The sequence below is a fragment of the Ips typographus genome, linkage group LG3, assembly GCF_016097725.1.
Source record: "Ips typographus isolate SLU linkage group LG3, UJ_Ityp_2.0, whole genome shotgun sequence".
Taxonomy (NCBI): Eukaryota; Metazoa; Arthropoda; class Insecta; order Coleoptera; family Curculionidae; genus Ips; species Ips typographus.
This window is the reverse complement of record NC_138424.1, coordinates 14,018,883-14,039,836: the sequence shown is the minus strand read 5'-3', so window position 1 is coordinate 14,039,836 and position 20,954 is coordinate 14,018,883. Positions and strand designations below refer to the sequence as shown.

Below are 20,954 nucleotides of genomic sequence, written 5' to 3'. Positions count from 1 at the left end.
TGAATATGCAATTTGACAAATTAGTTTAAAAATTATTAATTTTCTGTTGTCAGTAAGGAGTTTTGTAATTTTACTTTTACTTGCTTTCCCAGTACCTAATTGATTTCTTCAAAATCCCTGACAGTGAAGTAATACGAGTATATGCATCCAGATGCATATAACCGAAGGGTTGTTAAAATTTCGATTTTAATAACTATTTTTTGATTTAATGGCCCCAACCGAATGAGCAAAATGCACAAACAGCTTTTCATTTTCTGAGCGCATATTTTTCATATTTATCAGTTCCTATTATCCCTATAGATTTAGCTAGGTACTTGATGTATCTAATAAAAATTCTTCAAATAAACTGCTTTCTTTATTTGTCGAATAAATCTAGTTCAACGATTAATATACACAACAAGTTTTATTTATCTAATTTAATTACAACGAAGTTAATTAGCGGATGGAAACACCGGTCCTAAATGAAATAATACACTCAAAACTAGCCTGAATATACATTACAAAATAAAATTTTAGTGGTTTAGGTTATGATGACAGTGACATTATTCTCAAACAGGTTTTTTTAGGAACTTACACTTTTTCATTTGTCATAAAAATGTCTACTATTCTCTTAAATAAATTTTGACTATAGCCATCAAACAAGATTTCTTTAAAAATGCAGGTAGTTTGGCTAAGGGTTTTTTTGTCACCTTTTAGTGAGACTAATAGGGAGGGAGGTTAAGTATTAACTTAGCTCTAATTAAGATATTAATATCAAAAACTTGTTCTGTTTTGTTCAAATAAAACAGGCGGCCGTGAAATGCACTTTTACGGCCGGTGTCAATAGCAACGGCCGAAAAAAAAAACATACAATTACAGCAGTACACTGCGACTTTTCGGTATGGAGCTTGCCTTTACGTTCGTTCAGTCGATTTGTATCCAAACAACCAAATTCAGTCATACATATTGTGCGCTAAATCTAAGGTGGCCCCAATTAAAACATTAACTCTGCCACGTTTAGAGTTGTGTGGAGCTTTGCTTCTATCAAGATTAGTTAAAAAAACAGTTGAAGCCTTAAATGTGAAATTTCATAAAGTATACTGTTGGACGGATTCGAAAATAGTTTTATCCTGGTTGTCCGCAGAACCGTCTAGATGGAACGTTTTTGTAGCACACCGTGTAGCTGAAATTCAGGAAAATCACTTTATCGATTGTTGGCAGACAATTATTAATGAATACTACCTGTTGCAAAGGCGGTCGAGGCAGAAAAGGGTAAATTAATGCTAGTAGGCGCTGAATAGTAGATTTTACAGAAACAAAAAACATGTCAAATCAACCCTTCAAACGTCAACCCTGATTGACAAAAGACAGTTCTCAGTGACCCAGGTTCGCGTCAGTATGTTGTCAATATAACAATATTACAAGGAAAAAGTATTATTCGAACTAAGTTTTGGATTTTGGGTGGTATAAATATCATTAAAAAGAATCTGCGTAATTGTGTAATTTGCTTTCGGGCAAGGCCTCGTGGTATCAAGACCTTAATGGGTGAGTTACCTGAACAGCGTATAGTACCAACTAAACCGTTTTACAATTGCGGTGTCGATTATGCTGGACCTTTTTGCATAAAATCAAGTACATTAATAAGAGCCAAAGTGGAGGCTTATTTAGGTACTTTTGTGTGTTTTGCGACACGTGCTGTGCACTTCGAAGTAGTTTCGAATCTTACAACCGAATGTTTTTTAAATTGTCTTAAAAGATTTATTTTGCTAGACGCGTAATATGTAAAAATATGTTTTCAGATTGTGGAACAAATTTTGTTGGTGCCCGAAACGAAATGCAGAGATTTTGTAACTTTAAATAGCAGACAGTTTTGTAAGGAGATAGCAAATTATCTGTCTCAAGATAAAATCAATTGGAGTTTTATTCCTCCAAGATCTCCGCATTTCGGGGGACTTTGGGAGTCGAGTGTTAAGCAGGCTAAGTACCATTTACAACGAGTTGTAGGAAATGCAATTTTAACCTTTAAGGAATTGTTAACCGTATTTTCTCAAATTGAAGCATGTATGAATTCGCGCTGTTTAAGCCCGCTATCTAACGATCTACTTCCGCTTACTACTGGGCATTTCTTAACTGGAGAGCCAATGGTCGCATTACCTGAATCAGATGTCCGTGACATTAAGGATGGTCGTCTAAATAGGTACGAACGTTTGAAGAAAATGGTTCAACACTTCTGGTACAAGGAGTGTTTGGATGAATTAAGTCAACGCACCAAGTGGAAGTTTCCTGGTGGAGTTAGTGTTAAAGTGGGTGATTTTGTCGTTCTAAAAGAGAAAAATCTACCACCACTTAAGTGGTCACTTGGACAAATTGTGGACACATACCCTGGTGCTGATAATATTGTGCGAGTGGTGTTGGTAAAAACCGAAAAAGGTACTTTTAAAAGAGCGGCGGCAAAATTGTGCATTTTGCCAATCGATTAGTAAATTAAGTGTGTTTGTATCTTTAGTGTCTTAGGTTTAGCTGTATTTCTAGTATTTTTTTCTTTTTTTTTTTAACGAAGTTACTTTCAAGAGGGCAGCATGTTTCGGATTGTTACCAATCCAGGTATAATCTCGCTGCAGTGAAAGTGACCGACGACAGCTGACACGCTGACTGATTTGTTCCCGCATTAGAGAATAGCGTTTTGCTTTAACAATAAAATAAAATACGACATAGTGCATTTTCAGCAGTTAGTTTCCTGCTTAACCTTTAATTTTAAATCCTCATAAATGTCAGCTGTTTCGTAGAAATGATAATAATTGAATCTGTCCCTGTTTGTACTCAAGTAAAAATTAGAATTTTACTATTCTTATATTCAAAATTATTATAATCAATATAATTTATCCATCGTCTGTTCAATATTCCCATGTTAGAAGAAAATTTTAACATTGAGTTGTCATGGATCCCTACGGTTGCATCTAGAAACAATTTCCCACCGTCGTTGGTCCATAGAATTTATTATAACCACTTTACAAAATTTATTAACAGGAATTTAATTATAATTGACTGACAAGATAATAAAAAATATTTTTCTATTCCACACTTAAAATTAAAAACCTTTTCAAACTCAGCTAGACGCTTCTTATTCAATTCCAAGGACCGTACACCAAAATTCGAAAAATCAGGTGTGTACCAACTCTCATGTCGTGACCCGTTCTGCAAGGCCCTCTATATAGATCAAATTGGTAGGAAGTTCTCAACCCGAATCAGTGAACATGTCAAAGAATTCATTAGATTCACCAACAATCCCAATCTTTGTAAAGCTAACAAAAGTCCTTTTTTTCCAGACACCTATGTTTCCACCATCACCCCTTCAACATAGAAGAGGGTTTCAAAGTCTTACACCTTGTGAAAAAGGGAACTTACTTGATCTGCTTGAGTCCTTGGAAATTGCTACATGGGCTTCTGCTGACAGAGAGGTTTTTTGCTTGAATGACCAAATGAAACATGTTTCCACTCCTTTCTTCAACTCATTACTCTTGTGATAGTATTTTTCGTTTGTTTCTTCGCCTCCTCTACTGTTGTGCACTTACACTGTTAATTTGCTTTGCTGTTAATTAACATACATCTTCTAGATTATACAGGGTGTCCCACGACGAAAGACATCGATTGATATTGGAAAAAGTATAAATAGGAGAGTTTTGAAAATTAGGCAGGATACTAATGTCGGCATGCTCAATCTAACTAAAATATTTTCAAGATGGTTGCACTTCCGTTTATACCGGAAGTCGATCACAACTTTCTTATTTTAAATAGAACACCCTATATATTATTACATATTTGGATTCCTCACAAAATTCTGACCAACTTTTGTGTACAATGCCCTATGCCTATCTATAGCTGTTTTCGACATATTTGATGTTTTTCCGAAAAAGTGACAGTTGCAACGCTCAACATCTTTTTGTACCCTGTCAAAAGCGTATTTTATTTTGCAATGAAACTTTGGGTTATTGTAAATAAAGGATCGTTTTATTAAACTGAGGGTGCGTAATGAGTCATTTGTATACAGGGTCGTCAAAAAAAAATCATAAACTTGCCACTAAAAAAAATGAAAAATCTCAAGTTTTTTAAATAGAAACCCACATTTTTTATGACGGAATGATTTTGAGCATTAAAAATTACTATACGTTTCAATTTACTTGCCTATACCTAAATCCAACCCATTTCGTTTTATTTGCGAACAAACATTTTTTTTATTAGGCTGCATGGTTGGGATTAGCTGGTACTCTAGTTGGCCATGCTTTTGACGCACGGTGATATTGGAGACCTGCAGAGCATGTTTAACACTAGTGACTTGAGTGTTTTGACAACTGCAAATATGCCGTCGCGGTTACGTTATTCCAACCAAGATTACTTAAATCTGTTTATTATTTACGGAGAATGTGATAAAGTTGTGAGTAAAACATGTGAAGTATTTGCCGCTCGTTATCCAGAAAAACCAAAGCCATCACCAAAAGCTGTCAAGCAAATAATTGAAAATTTTAAGAATACGGGACAAAACCAATCCCTAACAATACAAATGTAGAAATTGCAATTTTGGGCTATTTTGTTGCAAATCCAACTTCGTCAATAAGACAAGTTTCCGTAGAATCAGGCATATCCAAAAGTTCAATTCAGAGGATCCTAAAGAAACATTTTTCATTTAAATTAGTGCAACACTTAAAAGAGGTTGAGCTGCAAATACCTCACATGTTCTACTCACAACTTTATCACGTTCTCCGTAAATAATAAACAGATTTAAGTAATCTTGGTTTGAATAACGTAACTGCGACGGCATATTTGCAGTTGTCAAAACACTCAAGTCACTAGTGTTATTAACATGCTCTGCAGGTCTCCAATATCACCGTGTGCCAAAAGCATGACCAACTAGAGTACCAGCTAATCCCAACCATGCAGCCTAATAAAAAAAAGGTTAATTCTCAAATAAAACGAAATGGGTTAGATTTAGGTATAGGCAAGTAAATTGAAACGTATAGTAATTATTAATGCTCAAAATGATTCCGTCATAAAAAATGTGAGTTTCTATTTAAAAAACTTGAGATTTTTCATTTTTTTTAGTGGCAAGTTTATGATTTTTTTTTGACGACCCTGTATACAAATGACTGATTACGCACCCTCAGTTTAATAAAACGATTCTTTATTTACAATAACCCAAAGTTTCATTGCAAAATAAAATACGCTTTTGACAGAGTACAAAAAGATGTTGAGCGTTGCAACTGTCACTTTTTTGGAAAAACATCAAATATTTCGAAAACAGCTAGAGATAGGCATAGGGCATTGTGCACAAAAGTTGGTCAGAATTTTGTGAGGAATCCAAATATGTAATAATATATAGGGTGTTCTATTTAAAATAAGAAAGTTGTGATCGACTTCCGGTATAAACGGAAGTGCAACCATCTTGAAAATATTTTAGTTAGATTGGGCATGCCCACATCAGTATCTTGCCAAATTTTCAAAACTCTCCTATTTATACTTTTTCCAATATCAATCGATGTCTTTCGTCGTGGGACACCCTGTATAGATTCGGAATTTTCTTGTATACTCGCATTGCGCCAACTTGTTTACCAACTTTATAAGTTTGTTTTCCTTGTAATATTGTTATATTGACAACATACTGACGCGAACCTGGGTCACTGAGAACTGTCTTTTGTCAATCAGGGTTGACTTTTGAAGGGTTTATTTGACATGTTTTTTGTTTCTGTAAAATCTACTATTCAGCGCCTACTAGCATTAATTTACTCTTTTCGTCCTCGACCGCCTTTGCAACAGGTAGTATTCATTAATAATTGTCTGTTCATAGAACCTGTACAAAAGGCTAACCCAACCTGGCATTTTCCCCTCGACGAGGGGTAGATGCTGTCACTAAATTGCAGCACCAGTCGTTTTAATTTTTGATATGTTAACTTTAAGTTTTTCAATCTTGATAATGTCCTACGAAAAATGGTGATTTCTCTTCAATAAGGTAACTTTGATTGACATTGACCTTTCTCACTAACCTCACTTTTTCTCCTTTTTTCAGATTATTTTTTCTTTAAACTTACTAAACTTGGGTTTTTTGAAATGTTTTATCCCGGAAAAACTGTAACTTTTTAATATTTTTGAACTGGTTTTTTAAAATGATTTATCCTGAAAAACTATAATTAATAACTAAAATTTTTTTAAATGGGTTTTTTGAAATGTTTTACCTTGAAAAACTATTATTACATTTTTAAATGGTTTTTTGAAATATTTTATCCTGAAAAACTATATATTTTTTTTCCCAACACTCCAGGTTTGCTGTCCCCTTGTTAAAAATGACAGCCAGCTGATATACTGTTTAGTAAGGTAAGCTTCCTTTTGATATTGTATGATGCACGTTATGCTTATACAGTGTGGAACAGCCAAATGGAATAAATTCGATAACGAATAAATGAGAGCGTGTTGGGAAAAACGCTTGGACACGTCGATTTGTATTTTTAGATGCGCATTTATTAAAAAAAATAAAAATTTTATAGGGTGTGTCATGTGACAGTGGCCGATACCAACTTTCTTATTTTAAATACAACCCCCTGTATATTATAATTTTTTTGGATTCTTCAGAAAATTCTAGACATAATTCATGTACAATGTCCCATACCTATCTTCAACTGTTTCGGAAATATTAAGTGTTTTCAGATGTATTACTAAAATTAATATTGTTACGATTTTCCCGTGGGTTCACACAAAGTCAGTTTAACTCAACAATTAATAAATTTATTACACTTCAAAACACTCCGTACAATAATTAACACAGCTACTAAAAACACTACTACAATTCCACAATTATTCCACTATTTAAACTTAACCGCGTTCCCAAATTCACTACTGCACTACTCTCTAACTAACTCTGTCGTCGACGACGCCGCTTCTTTTATATTCGCAAACCACGTTCTAGAATGAGCGCGAAACGCTCCGCGGGTTGCCTTGACCATTCAAGAATCTTCCAGGTGCGGCGCTTCCTAACTGTGGCCTACTTTAATACGCGCCCGGCCAGATATTGCGGCGCATCGGTTTCGTCGAGTATCGAGCATAGTAGGCCCAAACCGTAACAATATTAAAAAAATAAAATTATTTTCTTTCAACGGATCTAAAATTCGGAAATTTTAAATCTCGCGCCAAGCGGTCATTAAGGAAAGTTTATATCCGGCCCTGGTACCAACCTTTCAAAATCATGACAAACCGCTGTCAGTCATTCTGTAATCAAAACATTCAAAACAAGTTTATTTAGTAATAATTTTGAGTTACTACCCACATAATGCGAAGAAAATACAAATAAATCGTGATAAAAATACTTAAATACTTTATCACTAGCCACAGCCCAAAAATCTGGTAAGTTGCGTTTATAACCTCATTCAATGGATCTACTCAACTCATTTACTCTGTAGCAAAATTCTTTAAGAAAACACTGGTTTTGCTTGCAAATTTTTAATGAGGATGACCAAATTACCTATCTCAAGCCTCTTCATAACAATACCAAACGATTTAAAGTGATGAAAACAGTGGACAATGAAGCCAGATCTTTGAAGATAAGTTTCCTACTGTACAGGGACAACAACAAAGGGGCCAAATACTTCCTTCAAAAGTGGTGTGACTTAGCTTCAATGTGCTTAACTTCATGGACTATCATCAGCAAGGGTCTTCATCAGTGTTGCAACTAAAACTTAAAATGATTCAGTGTTGATATCTGTCTTAAATCTCAAAATTTGATGGGACTGTGAAATGTGAATAATTTTAAACTGGCTATAAAACCTCTGAGAAACCCCTTCAAGGAACAGAATATGGACTTACACAGTCAAATTATCAGTCAGGTGACAAAAGTTTTTGTATATGTAGGTATTGTCAAAAAACCAACTGGTCTTACCACATAAACAGTTCCAGTAGATTGAGTGTGAGTGGGTGAACCTTTTGCCATACAAGCTATGCCAAAAACAACTTTGTCTTACTAACCTAATCTTTGTTTGGATAATAGTGGAGTTCCAAATTAGCAAAGGTAGGTGAAATGTAGTGATTGAAAGTCTCTAAAGAGAAACAATTTGCTTCTAATTCAATACACCATTTCACAGGACATACCTTTACTAATCAAATGTGAACTCGAGTTACACATTACTTGCAAATAAACAATTTTTGGTTAGTAGACATTTTACAAGTATCCTTGTAGGTGAATGATGTTCAAGTTAACTAATGGAGCTAATTAAATATCAGTACTTACCTTACCCTGTAGAACTAGGAAAAAAACATTGACAATCAGTTATAAAAATGCCTTTTTATTAACATCATACAATATAAAACCACTTAAACACTATGGTGTGTTGATAACACTACAAAACAGGATACAATAAAACTATCAGTTACATAGGTCACTAAATTGCATCACTTTTGAGGGAAGTATTTACCCTATTTTGTGGTCCCTGTATAGTAAAGCAACTTATCTTCAAACATCTGCAAGCCTTCCTAGTCCATTGTTTTTATCACTTTAAATCGTTTGGTAGTGTTATGAAGAGGCTTGAGATAGGTGATTCGGTCGTCCTCATTAAATATTTGCAAGCAAAACCACTGTTTTCTTAAAGAATTCTGCTACAAAGTAAATAAGTTGAGTAGAGACATTGAATGAGGTTATAAACGCAACTTACCAGATTTTTGGGTTGTGGCTACTGATAAAGTATTTTTATCATGATCTATTTTTATTTTCGTTGCATTATGTGGGTAGTAACTCAAAATTATTACTAAACAAACATGTTTTGATTACAGAATGACTGATAGCGATTGGTTATGATTTTGAAAGGTTGGTAGCACGACCGGATATAAACTTTTAGATCCGTTTTTCGTCTTTGTAGCGCAGTAGGATTTCTAGTAGAAACACTGAAAAACCGAATGAATAAGTAACTGGATTTATTAGAAAAAAGGTTAAAAAGATTTTGATGGTAAACAACAGCACATGTTAATTCGTACAGCTACACCACTTAAACTTATGTCAGCGCAGTGACACGTCCACCCTAACAATGACGTTTGACATTTTCAATACTTCGCTCTTCTCCTCTTTTTTAATAGTTCAGTCATTTACAAATTAACATTATAAATAATTTCATTGTTATCTTTTACAGTCTTAATGGTCAAATCTACGGTATTGAAAAAATTACAAGTTGATAGCCGAAAATGTACTCTACAACTTTATCTAAAGCGTTTTTCCATTAAATAAACCGTACAGGCGCAAAAAAAAATCAAAACCATTTTCCCACGTTAATCTCCTATGTCCAGGGTGCTCTTGGACACCTGGTATAATGTTCGCGACTAACAACTTTCATAATATAATCAAACCCTTTATTTCATACTAAATATATCGTAATATACTCTATTACGTTGACTGTTTCACTCACGGAAACGACTCATTACGTTACTTGTCCGGCAAAAATGTTTTCCCGGTTGAAACCGAAATTTTGCTATTTTACAAAAACAAGGCTTATTTTTATCAAATATTTTCTTTATAATATTAATATTATTATTATATTATATTACCTATAGGTATACAAAAATTACTACCACCTACGTATTATAAAGATTAACCCTTATAGAGCAATTTCAATTATTTGATATTTTGAGACCGCAGGATTAAGATGAGCAACAAGACCACTTTAATTTACGACTACTGACGACTTTGGGAAACTTCCATAAAAGTTTCTCTCTTTTCAATCAATCTGGACACTTTTGTTTTTGTTTTCATAGACTCTTCTACGTATTTTTCCGCCACAGCGTTGCTCTTCCATTCACCGTAACTTTTTAGGATTGGCACGTTTTTATTTCCATCTGTTGTTACACCGGTTAACCTGATGGCACCAAAAGCGTTCGTAAATAATTTCCGATAGATATGATGGATTCTTTTTTGCGTTCGTATTTTCATCCGTTGAACTAACGTTCAACCAGTGATGTAAATCCGGCGCAACCGGACTTTGAAGTCGGTGGAACGAAATGACATTTGTTGGTGGATTGAATTTGTAATTTATTGGTTATGTTATGTTTGGTTTTTATTTTGTTAATAAGAAAATTAAACTCGAAAAACATGGAAGGAAAGATTGTTGTATCATTGGAGCATAAAGGAGTCGAAATACAGACTTTTCTTAGTCCAGAAGAAATTGAAGAAATTGCGATTTAAAATCATCTAGGTACCTAATGAGTACCTATAAACAACAAAAGAACATTCTCTATGTATTCATCTATTTTATGGTGCTTCTCTCTAGATGCAATCAATAACAGCTCATCTAAAGAATAATCTGAATCTGAAATATTTGAATCGTTTCTTAGTGTTGCCATTACTGCAGCAACGTGTTCCATTTTTTCTGTTAAACTTTTTCGACTTTTTCTCAAACAAAACAAAACAATGTTTAGGTTTAGGCACCGGTTTAGTTAATTTAGGTTAAAAATACAAATTTTTGAGGTTATGGAAGATGGTGGTTTTCAAGGGCGTTTGTTATTTCAACGGTATTTTGATGCCATCACATCTATTGACAATCAATTGGCAGATCATCAGAGTAGCACCGGACTTCCATCTGATTCACCACAGCATAAAATTATGTTGAAATTAAAAACGCCCCTCATATTAATGTCGACGCGAGCGTTGGCTATAGAAGTGTTGCAGACGTCCGTCTGAAACAAAGGCTTGTGCATTGTTAAGGCTATCGAAATTGAGAAATTCGACAATTTTTTGGGGTGCTCCTCCAATCGAATGGATTCCCACTCTTTGTTTTATACATCTGCCTTTTCTTTAATATATGAAGAATGCCTTTTCTGGTATGTTTATGAGACGTGATTTTTATCAATAAAAATGTCTCCGTTGACCTTGCATAAATCTGTCGATGTGTTCCCTTGATAGTATCTTCGACTGAATGGGTTGATTACCAATGGATTCTTTTTTCGCTATGACTTTCGAGAATGTAGAGATGTCCACGTTTTCATGGACAACGAGTATGGATTTCAGCATAAAATACTTAGACCACAGTGTGGGACTCTTCGATTTCTTCAACTCAAAATAACCATTATAAGAACGAAATTAACTTATTTGAAATATTTTGTTTACAAAAATAACTAGCTCAAGAATTAAACATTATTTTTTACTCTAAAAAAAGTCATTCTCGATTCTTACCATGTCCAACAGATAGGCCAGGACAATATTCTCATTTACCGACTCGCTTACGTTAAAAGTTTTTCGCCACTCGCTCAATTGCTTGAACTTCTTCTGATACCGTCCAGACGACTGTATGGGAATTAGTTCTTTAACCGCTTTATTGCTTTTTTGTAAAACTTCTGTAGTCGAATCCATTTTATCGCCACTTGGATTGCAACAGACTGCAATAACGGTGAATCGATATTTCCTGTGACACAGTACGCTAAGGAAAACGGCCCGACATATTGACCTAAACCACACTTCGTTATATTAAACATTGAGATTTGAGTGGTTTAGTGATTGATAATCTCTCTTCTCTTCTTCAGCCTGTGTTGATCCACTCCTGTATGTAGGTCTCTTCAAAAATATTGTTTGGAAGAGACCTACGTTTTTGTTGGTCATGTCTTGCTATATGGCCGGCCCATTCCAATTTCATTCTTGCCACGTGTCTCATCACATTCATTACCCCAGTTCTTCTAAGAATTTCATCATTTCGAACTCTATTTCTCAGGGATATTTTGAGCATTGTCCTCTACATTGCTCTTCGTGTAGGTAGTTTGTAATTTGTCAGCGGATTTGCGTGTAACGGGCATTGTCTCGAGTCCATATGTGAGCACTGGCAATACACAGGATTCAAATAGTTTTCTTTTCAGGTTTCTAGGGAACTCATATGGGATTTAAGTTTGAATCTTAATTTCATCTCTATTTCTATATTTTTTCTGTCTCCTTTCTTATAGCATTTTGCCATTTGTTCGGAATTCTATTCTTTCTTCGGTTATACATTTATTTAGTAGGACTCGTACCTTATCCAGCAATATCTCGTTTCCCATTTTGATCATTTCGCTGGTAATTTGATCCTCTCCTGTGTTTTTTCTGTTTTTCATTTTGTGTAGTGCTGCCAGCAGTTCTCCATTATCTATTTCGAGAACCTCCTCCGAGCCCACATTCTTTATTTTCCTTTTTTGGTCTTGATTTTCTTTTTGATTTCCTGAACTGTATAAATGTTTGTAGAAGTCTTCGACTATAGCAGTTACTTCGCTTCGGTTGCTGACTACAATGCCATCTTGGTTCTTCATTTTTGCAAGTCTTGGTCTTCCGCTGGATCTCAGAACTTTCATACTTATGTTATTCTCAATTGTAGCTTTGATCAGATTAGTATTGTAAAACGGATATTCTTGTTGATTTCTTCATTAGAAAGTTCTTTATAGTGTTACACTTTACTGGGTTCTTTTGATAAGTGAGACTTTGAATAAACTCAACAGACTTTATTTAAGAATTACACAACTATTTACAACACTACTTTTCAACCACTAAAGTCACTTTTATCACTTTTCACTACTTCGTTCTTTGCTTTATCGCGCCACTGTTATTTCACAACTGACTGTCCGTCGGCTCGGTCGGTTTATATAGGTATGTGTGGGTGATCGATTCTCAAACTTTCCTGTATGCACAGAATGTTCTTGCTATACGTCCAGTAAACGTTTATTGTATCGCGAACATTCCATCCGATGCGCCGATCCAAGTTTAATGATACCGGAACATGTCCAAAAGTAGTTGTTTTGTAGATTTGCATTTTACATGGGGGTAAATGGGTAGCTCCCTTATTTTGTGGCCTAGAGGGTTGAACCTTTGTATTAGGGGGGTAAGTTTGGGACACTCCTCGGATGCGGTGTTACCAAGTTGTGCACTTTTTCCTAAATTTAGGGAAATTCTATATAGTGACCTCACGTTTTTCCCTAAATTTCAGAAAATCTTAATCCTCATAACCAGCCTTTGTATGACCCACCATGACTCTTATGTCGACAAAGAAGTTTTCTTGATGCTTGAGCCACCTTAGAATCCGGTCATCTTCTAATAAATAATAAATAACAAAATATCCAAAACAAGTCTAACCGTAAGTTGTTGTATTTTTCTAATCAGCTTTACTTCTAAAAGTCGGTTTAGGACAGCAATTTTAACTTTAGCTGAAGCTTTAACATTACAAATAAATTTACTATTAAGTATATAACATTATAAATATGTATGCAATGTGTAAAGTATCTTTACACATTGCATACCTACATTGAATATTTAGCTTTAGCATTACCTGTAAGAAAATATAGAATTTCAATTAATCAAAGTAGCCAAAGAATGATCGTTACTAGATGAAGATGAAGAATTTTGTGATGGTGCGGTTCTTTCAACTTGCAAGTGGTGTTTTTAGTCATATCGCAAGTGATTAAAATGTAGTAGATTTTAATATTTAGTTTTTTTTTGCAGTTTAGTAATAATAGTAAGTTAATGATTACTCGACTTGCATAAAGGCGCAGTAGTAATAATCTAAGATGTAATAAACAGTATTAGAGTACACAAGAAATAATTGTTTTATTTTCAATTTCCTACTTTTATTTCAATATTCGTAACTTTTGGCAGGCACAATGTTTTGTTATGAAGTTATGAGTAAATTGAACATTTTGTAAACGGATTGTGAATCCCTAATAATACAGATTTTTTTTTAGGAAAAATTTGCTGACTGTAGAAGTGGGTGATCACAAAGTCAGGATATTCGATTACAAATGTTTGACATGTCTAGATTTTTTTAATGATCTTTACGAGGTAGAATTGCACCAACATCAAGAAACATGCAAGTATGCCTGCGAGCGGTGTCACCGGCAATTTGACACTAAACTGGAAATTGTGGTTCATGTTATTGAACACACTATCGACTATGAACCAAATTCTGAATTCATATTCGCATTCATATGCGAAGAATGTTCTTTGGAGTTTTACAACTTAGACGAATATAAACATCACCAGAAAAGCTGTCATAGAAAAATCGTTATATCAAATCAGTCATCAGGCGCCCAATATGACATCAATATTCTACAGACTGATTCAAATGTAGAAAGAGAACAAAGTAATTATTCCAATTACAATAAGTTTGTTTCCGAAGACTCAACACATGAACAAGATGGTAAAGTTACAGAAACAAACTTAGGTTTGAAAGATTGCGAAAGTGAAAAACCATCTAAGAATCATGATTCGGACAATGTTCTTAAGACAGATGGAAAAACATATTTCTGCAAGTACTGTAACAAAAGTTTTAAATCAAAATCTGACTTCAACGTCCATTTGGCAACTAATTTAGAAAGCCAAAAATATGGCTGCTATAAGTGTGGAAAGTTTTTTTCGCGTAAAAAATTTCTTATAAGGCACATAGATGCCTGTAAATGTGACGATGCAAAAAGTTGTTATTCGAATAACTGTGAAAGACCAATTAAATGTGATGATTGTGGTAAATATTTTACAAAACAATCCTCTTTAAATATACATATGAGGATTCACACCGGTGAAAAACCATTTAAATGTAATGGTTGTGATAAATGTTTTACACGTCCATCTAATTTAAAGACACATATGAGGATTCACACCGGTGAAAAACCATTTAAATGTGATGATTGTGGTAAATATTTTACACAACTATCTTCTTTAGATGAACATATGAGGATTCACACCGGTGAAAAACCATTCAAATGTGATGATTGTGGTAAATATTTTACACAACTATCTACTTTAAATGTACATAGGAGAATTCACACCGGTGAAAAACCATTTAAATGTAAAGATTGTGGAAAACTTTTTTGCCATAAAAGTCATTTAAATGTACATATGAGGATTCACACCGGTGAAAAACCATTTAAATGTAAAGATTGTGAAAAACGTTTTAACCGTAAAGATGATTTAAATGTACATATGAGGATTCACACCGGTGAAAAACCATTTAAATGTAAAGATTGTGAAAAACGTTTTAACCGTAAAGATGATTTAAATGTACATATGAGTATTCACACCGGTGAAAGACCATTTAAGTGTAAGGTTTGTGGGAAAAGTTTTACGCGTAGAGGTGGCTTAAATGCACATATGAGGATTCACACCGGTGAAAAACCATTTAAATGTAAAGATTGTGGAAAACGTTTTAACCGTAAAGATCATTTAAATGTACATATGAGCATTCACACCGGTGAAATACCATTTAAATGTAAAGATTGTGAAAAACGTTTTATGCGTAAATGTGATTTAAATGAACATATGAGGATTCACACCGGTGAAAAACCATTTAAATGTAAAGATTGTGGAAAACTTTTTAACCGTAAATCTGATTTAAATGTACATATGATGATTCACACCGGTGAAAAACCATTTAAATGTAAAGATTGTGGAAAACTTTTTAACCGTAAATGTAATTTAAATGAACATATGAGGATTCACACCGGTGAAAAACCATTTAAATGTAAAGATTGTGGAAAACTTTTTAACCGTAAATCTGATTTAAATGTACATATGAGGATTCACACCGGTGAAAAACCATTTAAATGTAATGGTTGTGATAAATGTTTTACACATCAATCTTCTTTAAAATTACATATGAAGATTCACACCGGTGAAGTCATTTAAATGTAAGGATTATGGTAAATGTTTTACACAACTAAGTTCTTTAATTACGTTAATATACTCTATTACGTTGACTTCTGTTTCTCAGGGAAACGATTCATTACGTTACTTGTTACATTACGAAATTTTGCTATTTTACAAAAACGAGGCTTATTTTTATCAAACATTTTCTTTATAACAATAATATTATTAAGCAGGATTAAGATGAGCAACAAGACCACTTTAATTTACGACTACTGACGACTTTGGAAAACTTCCATAAAAGTTTCTCTCCTTTCAATCAATCTGGAGACCTTTGTTTTTGTTTTCATAGACTCTTCTACGTATTTTCCCGCCACAGTGTTGCTCTTCCATCATAGATTAACACACTAGATAGATGTTAATCTCCGTGTTAATAAGGTGAAGCACTGTATGTATGAATTCTTTCGAGTCACGGGGGTCGCCACATGTTCACATTTGATGGTCGTCAGATGTCATTTTTACGTCTCTATTGTCATGACAGATTTTTAAAAGCGTACCATCTGTTAGTAGACTTGCATAAAGTGGTATTGGCGGGCTTTTTGAATTAAATTAAGTCTTTCTTTCATGTTTTTTTTTCAAGAAACAGGTAAATAAAACAAAGTCCAGTGTATGCAAAATATATTATATATATTTTAAGGAAATGAACATACAAAACACATACTCTACAAAAATAATAAGCTTTTGGTTAGTAAGTTGGTGCAAAACTCAAGACCTTAAGACTATAGTTAAGAATAGATCATAAAGCTACACTTGATACATAAAACATTACTATTATAAATAACATGCACATGCAAATATCAACCATTGTATACCCATAGGTGTACCTCAAAGGTCTTTAAGAATGTTTCAGATATGTTTTTTTTTGGTTTTTGGTTTTTTTTTTGGTTTTTTATTTTTTATTTTGCTTCTTTAAAACGTGAAACTTACCAGAAGACAGGGATTCATTCTTGGAAAAGATGGAGGAAGTTGGAAGCACATCTTGATTAGGATTGCCTGTTGATCGATTACTTTGTGAAAATTTACTTAAAAAAAAATATATATAAACCTAGGAATACTTAACAGGTTTATAAATATTATTCTACTGGATATGCACAGATACCTGTATGAGAATTTGAGGATTAAAGAGCGTATGTAATTTGATTTGATTTGGTTTGTGCAAACAAATGTTTGGTCCTGTTCATTTTTGCTCGTTTTTTTGGTGAATACGTGCCTAATAATTATAGATATATCAAATCAGTTCATTCAAACGTAATGTGGTGACGCGGGATGATATAGCTAAACTTTTGAAAACAACAAACTATACCAAATAATTATATGTATTCATATTTACCAGAAGTTGGTGGTCTTTGATCTGGTAAGTTCTTTAATTTTTCATAGTCAATGGAGGGGATTTCAAGAGATTCTGTGAAACAAACATTTCAAATATTACAAGAACGAAAAGTATATAAGTCCATCCATCTTTACATTTTCACACAGTGGAGGTGTTAGGTAAGTGCAACGAAAGAGCACTCACTCAATTTCCACATTTTTTTTTATTAGATTTTAAATGCATGCAAATATCAGCAGTTTTTCCAGGAAACAAAACTTCAATTAAAAAAAAAATACTAATACTAACATGCGCGACATCACTGTATAGGTATATTTTTATATGAATAAAATTACTTGGGGAATCTGGGTCCTTTGGTACTTGCTGGCAAGGACTTGGTAAGAACCTTGAAGAAATCACTCCCTTTTTTTAGCATGCGTCTGTTATATGGGATAAAGTCTTCAGGCAAAAAGTGCTTTTCACACACATAATACCTGAAAATACATTTCAGTTTCATTTTTATCTACTGTACCTTATTTCTATTAAGTACTACTATTAGTAGTACCTAGGTATAGTGCAAAACTAGGGTATTAAAACAGATACATTGACTAGTCAGTGAGTCATAGTGCTGTTTAAACCCACTTTATGCAAAAGAATACATTAGTTTTCCACTATACTTACCAAAATAATCGTCATATACTAAGGAGCTATGTTGAGTTCTACAAATCATTAAACTTATTTTCTCTTTGCCTCCTTGAAAACCTCTAATAGTAATCCTCTTACTACCTTAACATTATAACGAATAAAAATCAACTTTACTTGAGAACTTACCTGCTATAAATTTCCATATTAGAACAAAGAAGTAAAATAAATAATTGTCCTAAAAATTGTTTCCACAGTGAAAAAGTAACACTGTCTTTTTCCGGGTTAGGAAAACGAAATCGTCGGGAATGTTTTGAAGGGCTGCACCCCTTTATGGTACATCCCGCCTTGCCCATAGTGACAAAATTCTTTGTAAAACCCAGCCAAAAGCTAAAAAGAAAACTAAAAAAACCTATTGTGCAAGAATTGCACAAACGAAAGAGAACATTATAAAAACACCGCGAACGAATTAGCTAAGAGTATAAATCACAGCTATAAATTAAAAACTTCAACCGTAATATCAATATTTTAATAAATAGACTTGTCTAAAAAAATTTGAATTTGTCAAAAGTTGTTTACATCCATTTCATTTTGTTTTGCTTAACCACAAAACCATCTACAGGTAAAAACAATACAGTAGCTCCCCCTGGGTCTCGAAAGAAACCAAAACAAGACTTCACATTGCCTATATGAGATTAGTGGGCCTGCTCTTCCATTCACCGTAACTTTTTAAGATATTAATGTCGACGCGAGCGTTGGCTATAGAAGTGTTGCAGACGTCCGTCTGAAACAATGGCTTGTGCATTGTTAAGGCTATCGAAATTGAGAAATTCGACAATTTTTTGGGGTGCTCCTCCAATCGAATGAATCCCCACTCTTTGTTTTATACATCTGCCTTTTCTTTAATATTTGAAGAATGCCTTTTCTGGTATGTTTATGAGACGTGATTTTTATCAATAAAAATGTCTCCGTTGACGCATCTTGCATAAATCTGTCGATGTGTTCCCTTGATAGTATCTTCGACTGAATGGGTTGATTACCAATGGATTATTTTTTCGCTATAACTTTCGAGAATGTAGAGATGTCCACGTTTTCATGGACAACTAGTATGGATTTCAGCATAGAATACTTGGACTACAGTGTGGGACTCTTCGATTTCTTCAACTAAAAATAACCATTTTAAGAACGAAATTAACTTATTTGAAATATTTTGTTTACAAAAATAACTAGCTCAAGAATTAAACATTATTTATTTTACTCTAAAAAAAGTCATTCTCGAATCTTACCATGTCCAACAGATAGGCCAGGACAATATTCTCATTTACCGACTCGCTTACGTTAAAAGTTTTCCGCCACTCGCTCAATTGCTTGAACTTCTTCTGATACCGTCCAGACGACTGTATGGGAATTAGTTCTTCAACCGCTTTATTGCTTTTTTGTAAAACTTCTGCAGTCGAATCCATTTTATCGCCACTTGGATTGCAACAGACTGCAATAACGGTGAATCGATATTTCCTGTGACACAGTACGCTAAGGAAAACGGCCCGACATATTGACCTAAACCACACTTCGTTATATTAAACATTGAGATTTGAGTGGTTTAGTGATTGATAATCTCTCTTCTCTTCTTCAGCCTGTGTTGATCCACTCCTGTATGTAGGTCTCTTCAAAAATTTTGTTTGGAAGAGACCTACGTTTTTGTTGGTCATGTCTTGCTATATGGCCGGCCCATTCCACTTTCATTCTTGCCACGTGTCTCATCACATTCATTATCACAGTTCTTCTAAGAATTTCATCATTTCGAACTCTGTTTCTCAGGGATATTTTGAGCATTGTCCTCTACATTGCTCTTCGTGTAGGTAGTTTGTAATTTGTCAGCGGATTTGCGTGTAACGGGCATTGTCTCGAGTCCATATGTGAGCACTGGCAATACACAGGATTCAAATAGTTTTCTTTTCAGGTTTCTAGGGAACTCATATGGGATTTAAGTTTGAATCTTAATTTCATCTCTATTTCTATATTTTTTCTGTCTCCTTTCTTATAGCATTTTGCCATTTATTCGGAATTCTATTCTTTCTTCGGTTATACATTTATTTAGTAGGACTCGTACCTTATCCAGCAATATCTCGTTTTCCATTTTGATCATTTCGCTGGTAATTTGATCCTCTCCTGTGTTTTTTCTGTTTTTCATTTTGTGTAGTGCTGCCAGCAGTTCTCCATTATCTATTTCGAGAACCTCCTCCGATCCCACATTCTTTATTTTCCTTCTTTGGTCCTGATTTTCTTTTTGATTTCCTGAACTGTATAAATGTTTGTAGAAGTCCTCGACTATAGCAGTTATTCCGCTTCGGTTGCTGACTACAATGCCATCTTGGTTCTTCATTTTTGCAACTCTTGGTCTTCCACTGGATCTCAGAACTTTCATACTTATGTTATTCTCAATTGTAGCTTTGATCAGATTAGTATTGTAATTTCTCAGGGTTCTTCGAATATTCTTGTTGATTTCTTCATTAGAAAGTTCTTTATATTGTTACACTTTACTGGGTTCTTTTGATAAGTGAGACTTTGAATAAACTCAACAGACTTTATTTAAGAATTACACAACTATTTACAACACTACTTTTAAACCACTAGGTCACTTTTATCACTTTTCACTACTTCGTTCTTTGCTTTATCGCGCCACTGTTATTTCACAACTGACTGTCCGTCGGCTCGGTCGGTTTATATAAGTATGTGTGGGTGATCGATTCTCAAACTTTCCTGTATGCACAGAGTGTTCTTGCTATAAGTCCAGTAAACGTTTATTGTATCGCGAACATTCCATCCGATGCGCCGATCCAAGTTTAATGATACCGGAACATGTCCAAAAGTAGTTGTTTTGTAGATTTGCATTTTACATGGGTTTAAATGGGTAGCTCCCTTATTTTGTGGCCTAGAGGGTTGAACCTTTGTATTAGGGGGGTAAGTTTGGGACACTCCTGGGATGCGGTTTTGCGGGGTTGTACACTTTTTCCTTAATTTAGGGAAATTCTATATAGTGACCTCTCGTTTTTCCCTAAATTTCAGGAAATCTTAATCCTCATAACCAGCCTTTGTATGACCCACCATGACTCTTATGTCGACAAAGAAGTTTTCTTGATGCCTGAGCCACCTTAGAATCCGGTCATCTTCTAATAAATAATAAATAACAAAATATCCAAAGCAAGTCTAACCGTAAGTTGTTGTATTTTTCTAATCAGATTTACTTCTAAAAGTCAGTTTAGGACAGCAATTTTAACTTTAGCTGAAGCTTTAACATTACAAATAAATTTACTATTAAGTGTATAACATTAATAAATGCATATTTATTAATTCAAGATAATT

At 34.1% G+C, this 20,954-nt stretch overlaps 1 protein-coding gene and 1 long non-coding RNA gene across 2 annotated transcripts in view; one reads left to right on the top strand and one right to left on the bottom strand.

The window, feature by feature from the left end:
* LOC145726104 (uncharacterized) overlaps positions 1–20,149 on the top strand; it is a 34,167-nt gene extending 14,018 nt beyond the window's left edge. The window contains exon 2 of the mRNA XM_081975051.1: positions 12,939–20,149. Coding sequence (XP_081831177.1) covers positions 14,504–15,625 — 1,122 coding nt within the window. The 5' untranslated portion in view covers positions 12,939–14,503 and the 3' untranslated portion in view covers positions 15,626–20,149. The remainder of the gene's footprint in view (positions 1–12,938) is intronic.
* LOC145726107 (uncharacterized) lies at positions 16,496–17,904 on the bottom strand. The gene is made up of 4 exons (XR_014177484.1): positions 17,781–17,904; positions 17,306–17,443; positions 16,974–17,045; positions 16,496–16,636 (listed from the first exon to the last, which is right to left on the bottom strand). It is a non-coding gene; the product is annotated as an uncharacterized LOC145726107 (long non-coding RNA).
* Positions 20,150–20,954: the final 805 nt, after the last annotated feature.